The sequence below is a fragment of the Anthonomus grandis genome, chromosome 1, assembly GCF_022605725.1.
Source record: "Anthonomus grandis grandis chromosome 1, icAntGran1.3, whole genome shotgun sequence".
Taxonomy (NCBI): Eukaryota; Metazoa; Arthropoda; class Insecta; order Coleoptera; family Curculionidae; genus Anthonomus; species Anthonomus grandis.
Genome location: NC_065546.1, coordinates 2,774,062 through 2,780,313, shown reverse-complemented (window position 1 = coordinate 2,780,313; position 6,252 = coordinate 2,774,062). Strand labels below are relative to the sequence as shown.

Here is a 6,252-nt window from a genome sequence, read left to right as displayed (position 1 = left end):
TTCACATTCACTGCATAAAAATAACAATCATTAAAATGATTAGTTGGTACAGTCCATATCATCGGCACTCCAAATTCAAATCCTTTACGTTCGCCTTGACTCCAGTATCGCAAAGATTCTACACAAGAATTACACACGATATTGGGCACCCAATATTTATTTTTTTGTTTAAGGCTTATCCCAAAGTATGCTTGGTAGGTCTTTTCAACAAACTTTGTGATATTTCGGCACATTCAACAAAAATATGTGAACAAAATTTATTTGTGAATATTCCAATACTCTCCTTTATCTCACGAACGAGAGCCAATCCAAAAAAAAGTAAATGCATACTGTGCATGACTAATCTAAGTGTTTAAAAAAATAATTAACAAAATTAATGCCGCAGATTTTTTTTGGTTCTGCAATGTAATACGTATGTGTATATTCCTAATCACATTTAATTTTATGACAAATGAATTCCTTTATCCATCTACGGATCCATATTCAAGATGGCGCCAAGTAAAGACGCGCTCGACGAATCGAGCAATAAAATCAAGTTTTTCTGCTGTAAAACAAAGCAAACAAGTGCCATAATTTGTGTCCAGTGTGGGAGAGTGTACCATAAATCCTGTGCATACCGGGATTGGGCTGAAAAAATACGTTTCTTAGATGAAACGCGAGTTGAGTGCCTAGAACATGACCTAACCTCAACAGAGGTAAATAAACAAAGAAATAATAATGAATTTCAAGCAGAAATTTTACTTTTAAAAGAACTTATATGCGAATTTAAGAGCAAAAATGAAATTCTTTGTGAAAACAATGGTCTCTTAAGAGAGAAAGTTGAATTTCTTGAGGGAAAAATAAACAAAAACAATGAAGCAATAAACAAAGGCCACAGCACCTCAGCTGGGGTAGAAGAGGTCCACAAACCAGCTAAGAATTTGAACCAACATCAGATCCAGCTGAGTAAGAGCCCGAAACAGGAAAACACAAACAAGGCCACCAAAGAAAATGTAAACAACATTGTTAGAGAAGTTCAATCACCAGCTGTAAAGGCAAACCATGCAACTTTGGCTCTACAACCAGAAGAGCCTTTTCAGAAAGAAGCAAACAACATAATAGAGGAGAGCTTAGCAAGTAATGTAGAAGAGGGCAACAACAACTGGCAACTTGTCACAAATAGAAAACAAAGGAGACCAAAGCAGGCGAGACCTGAGCCAGTGCTTGGAGAAAACTGTACTTTTAGCTTAAGTGTAGCCACAAAAAAGGGATATATCTTCATATCTGGACTAGGAGTGGATGCACAACTTGAGAAGTACATGAAGGAAAATGCTAATGTTTCTTGTAAGTGTGAGAAAATGAAAACAAAAAAGCAAAAATTTCTTAACTCTTTTAAAGTTGAAGTGGAGCTTGAGGACAAAAAAAAAGATCATGAACTCGCAGCTATGGGGTAAAGGTGTAGTGGTGAACCATTTTTTACACCTGAGACGAGATCCAAACAACCACCGATATCAGGAATAATAAACCCAGACGTTCAAATATTTACACAAAATATCCAGTGTATAAGAAATAAGACATTAGACTTAGAAGTCACTCTAGATAAACTTAACAAAAATTATAAAATTTTATGCCTGAGCGAGCACTGGCTCAGGTCAGGGGAGGAGAATTTCATCCACATTGATGGGTACCAACTGCTTACTTGTTATACGAGAATACACAGTCAGCACGGAGGTGTTTGCATTCTTGTCCAAGATGGGAAGGAAAAATATTATAGTGAGATGCTTAATATACAGAACTACAGCATTGAAGGACAAATTGAAGTATGTGGAATTTTAAATAAAAATAAAAAAATTATTGATTCTGTGTGTATATAGGTCATGTCTTGGTGACTTTAATGTTTTTCTTGGTGTCTTTGAGGAATTGTGTCAGAATTTATGTTCAGCTTTCAAGAATTTTAGGATAGTTATGACAGGTGATTTTAATGTCAATTTATCGCCAAAAAAAAATCTAAATAAGAGTGGGATGGAAAAGCAGAAATTTTTGGATCTTTTACACTCTTATAATTTTAATCAAACAATATTTGATACAACAAGACCAAATCTATTAAATAAAATATCATGTATAGATAATTTTTTCATTAACTTTTTAGATTTTGGCAATGCTGAAGTATTGGAAACAGCCCTTTCTGATCACCATGCAATACAGATCTCAATTAATACAAGTCTAAACACCGACAAAGAAGTTGGTGCATGGAAAATGGGGAGAATATTTTCAAAATCTAAATTACAGGCTTTATGTTCTGAATTGACTGGCTGTGTGTGGGATGATGTGCTGGGGGAGGCGGATGCTGAAAAAGCTTTTAATAAGCTGGCAGGTATTTTGGATACTAAGCTCAACCAAATATTTCCAATAAAAAAAATAAAATCAAAAAGCTCAAAGAATAGATCCTGGTTAACACAAGGTATCAAGATCTCATCAAAAAAGAAACACAATTTATTTCATCAAATGATTACTGTACATGTTAGCAAAAATTACTCTAAAAAATATTGTACGGTCTTAAAAAAAGTAATTAGAGAGGCTAAAAAAATTACTAACTTTAAATACATTGCTGAATCTGAGAATAAAGGGAAGGCTACATCGTCTCTAATTAAAAAATTTACAAACAAAAAGTCTCAAAAAAAATCATTATTGGAATGTTCAAATACTAAATCTGATAGTGAATCTGATTTTCTTGACACTGTTAATGACTACTTCTTAAATATCTGTCCTGACATTAACTTTAACAATAATATTGATCTAAGCAAAATAAAGAGACATCCAAACAGCATTTTTTGGCTCCTACCAATCCAACTGAAGTAGAGAACACAATAAAACAACTAAAAAATAAGAGATCAACAGGTCATGATGACATTCCTATTTCATTTTTAAAGCAGATTTCAGGGCAATTGGCAAGGCCACTAGCTCATGTCATAAACTTATCAATTCAACAGGGTACCTATCCAACACTTTCACACAAAATTGCTTTAGTTAAACCGGTCTTCAAAAAAGACAATCCCTCTGAACCTAAAGACTACCGTCCAATATCACTGCTCCCCAATATAAACAAGGTTTTTGAAAAAATTATATACACCAGGCTTGAAACTTATCTTGAGAAACATCAAATACTGACAGAATTACAGAACGGGTTTAGAAAAGGCAGATCAACAGTTAGGGCTATATATCAAGCACTGCAGAAAATTATTAAATCAATGAATGATCGAAAAGCTACAATGGCAATTTTTCTTGACCTATCCAAGGCTTTTGACAGTGTTGACCATTCAATACTGCTTAAAAAACTAGAAGCCTATGGAATCAGAGGAGTTGCCCTTAAACTTCTAGAGTCCTATTTGTCAAACCGTAGGCAGTGTATAGTTGACAGAATGAGTGATGGTAGACAGTTCAAGTCTGGTTACAAAGAAATAAAAAAAGGTGTGCCTCAGGGGTCCGTTCTGGGACCATTGCTGTATATAATCTACACCAATGATGTCACCAATGTCTATGATGATATGGTTATGTTTGCTGATGACACAAGTCTTATATGCAGCAAAAATACAGATCAGGAGTGTGCAAATCAAGTGGCCCAAACTGTTGGATTGCTAGAAGACTGGTTTAGCATAAATAATCTTCTGCTGAATGTCAACAAAACGCAAATATTAAACTTTAAACAACGGCCTAGTGAAAGCTCTCTAGTGCAAATTGGAAGGACAGAGATAAGAACACAGCAGTCAGCTAACTTCCTTGGGGTAATGATGGATGAAAGATTGGATTGGGGTGCCCATGTTGAGTTGGTGGCAGCAAATATGTCCAGATATTTCTTCGCTTTGAGACTAATAACACAGGAGGTGGGTACAGTGGCTTCCCTTTCAGCATATCATGCCTATATACAGTCCAGAGTCAGATATGGTATAATTCTTTGGGGGAATTCGGGGGACTCTGAAAGTGTTCTTATCTTGCAAAAAAGGAGCTTGAGAACTATATTCAATTTACCCTATCAGGAATCCTGTAAACCATATTTTATTAAGCATAACATCCTAACATTTTATTGTATTTATATCTATGAATGTATTTCGTTTATCCTTGACAATAAAATTTTCTTTGAGAATCTGAAAGGGCAACATCCACATAATACTAGGTTCAAAAACAATTTCAAGACTTGTAAACCAAATTTTACATTTGTTAAGAAAAATGTGGTACATAGTATTTTAGATGTCTGGAATAAACTCCCAATAAACTTCAGATAAAGAGATAAAGAAAGATCTAAAAATATATCCGCAAGAAAGGCCTTTTATTCTCTTCATGAGTATATGGCTGAAAATTTAAATGAAACTCTCATCTAGTATTGTGTATTAGAGCATGAGTTAATTGTGAATGAATGTTATATTTTCTTGTTATTTATTTTTGTGTACTCGCGATTTTGCCTTTTTATTATATTTAAATTTAATATTTTGATAAATCATGACATAAATGCTTTAAATTTTATAAATATTTTATTTGTATACTTAATTAAGCTAGAATTTTTTTACTGACAAAATCCACACCTCACATAGGTAATAAAAAATATGTATTGTTGTAACTACATGTTTTATGGATTTAATAAAGATTTGATTTATTAAAATTGAATTAAAAATAGGAAGTAAAATTATTGTGAGATGTTGTCTCGAATTAATGAAATTGCATTCGTCGATTTCTTCCTTGCTCTAATTAAACGTCAGTTTTATCGCTATTCGCACGTCGCCTCGGAGATATTTTTATCTTGGGTGCCCTCTCGGAAAACATTGTCTGAGAGAAAAATCAAACATTTATCAAAGCTTTTCTGCTGAATTACCTTGAGTGCCATAATGGAGTGTTCCGAAGCTAAGAAAAGTATATTTTTAGCTGCCGTATCCTTATTTGACAAGCGACATCAATCCGCTAAACGCTATTTTTACTATCTTCTTTGTGAGATTAAATACTTTATCAAAAAGCTTTTTCGCTTATTATTAAACTTGAATTTCATTTTTTAGAGGAACAAGATGGGTCAATTATTCCTAAGTAACAATAGATTCACATATTTTATATTTTTCAGCGGTCATACTTCTACGGCATCAAAGAAACTTCGGATGAAGCCAGTTTTCCAATTATTATTCCAACTAAGGCTGATTGTTGACGTTTTTAGGTTGATTGCTTGCAAATAATAAAGCATATCGTTTATATACAGTATGGCCTAATTAGGTATACATCTAAAAATTATAAGATATAGAAAAATTGGGTAAATAAGAAAAAACTATAGGGAGTTTAATTGCCAATCTAATGCCGCCGTGAGAATGATTTTATCTTTTCTTGTTTTTAAAATATTTTTTTATTTGATGCTTTAATTGTGCGAAACTTCTTTTTTTCTTAAAGCAGGGATTTTTTCGCTTAAAATGACGTATGACTCTTCATAAAAGTATTTTATTTTAATTCATGACTACGGACGCCAATAATTGACTAATGCTTTAGCGTCATTTTCCTGACATTTTATTTCACTTTTTGTCTTCTTAATATTTAATTATTTAATACTTTAATAACTTTTTATTTCTAAAATTGAACATGTAATATATCAGCGATGAAAAATTTGACATATTGAAGTGTTATATTAAACGTATTAGGAATTTAAATGTTTCCACCGCCAAATATTAAGTAGTGACGGGAAAAATCGCATTATTTCGATAATCGGATTATTAGGTTATGAATGAATTAAATACCAAGTTTTGTGCATTTCTTTAAAAATTTCAATTATTTTAAGAGCATCGTACTATTCACGATTAACATATGGCTGCTATTTAGGACGCCACTAAAGTTTTGACTTTATCTTAGAATTAATTGGAATTTTGTGTTTTAATTGTTTCAAGGAAGAAATTATTGAAAAATAACTAAACAGCTTCCTTGCTATAAATATTTAAACTTCTTAAAATTATATTATATGTATATAAATTTAATATAATATATAACTAAAAATGCCTAGGAATTAGTTAAAAATTTAATCAATATACCTTAATATTATGATGTATGGCAAAACCGCTTTACGATAAAGTGTGATACTACCGATGGCGAATCAGCGTATAATCAAATCAAAACAGTTTTATTACCATCTAGAAATACAAAAAATTACACAAATACGAGGGTGGTCCAGAAGTACCCGGCCAGACCTAGAGATGTTGGTAGTAGTTTTGAAAAATAATCAGTGTATTAGAAAGTAACTCTCACGAGATGTGT

The 6,252-nt window shown here is 32.5% G+C and overlaps 1 protein-coding gene across 1 annotated transcript in view; it reads left to right on the top strand.

The window, feature by feature from the left end:
* Nucleotides 1-488: 488 nt before the first annotated feature.
* The window catches only part of LOC126741310 (uncharacterized), a 16,953-nt gene continuing 11,189 nt past the window's right edge, over nucleotides 489-6,252 (top strand). The window contains exons 1-4 of the mRNA XM_050447707.1: nucleotides 489-695; nucleotides 771-1,323; nucleotides 2,129-2,353; nucleotides 2,920-3,860. Coding sequence (XP_050303664.1) covers nucleotides 489-695; nucleotides 771-1,323; nucleotides 2,129-2,353; nucleotides 2,920-3,860 — 1,926 coding nt within the window. The remainder of the gene's footprint in view (nucleotides 696-770; nucleotides 1,324-2,128; nucleotides 2,354-2,919; nucleotides 3,861-6,252) is intronic.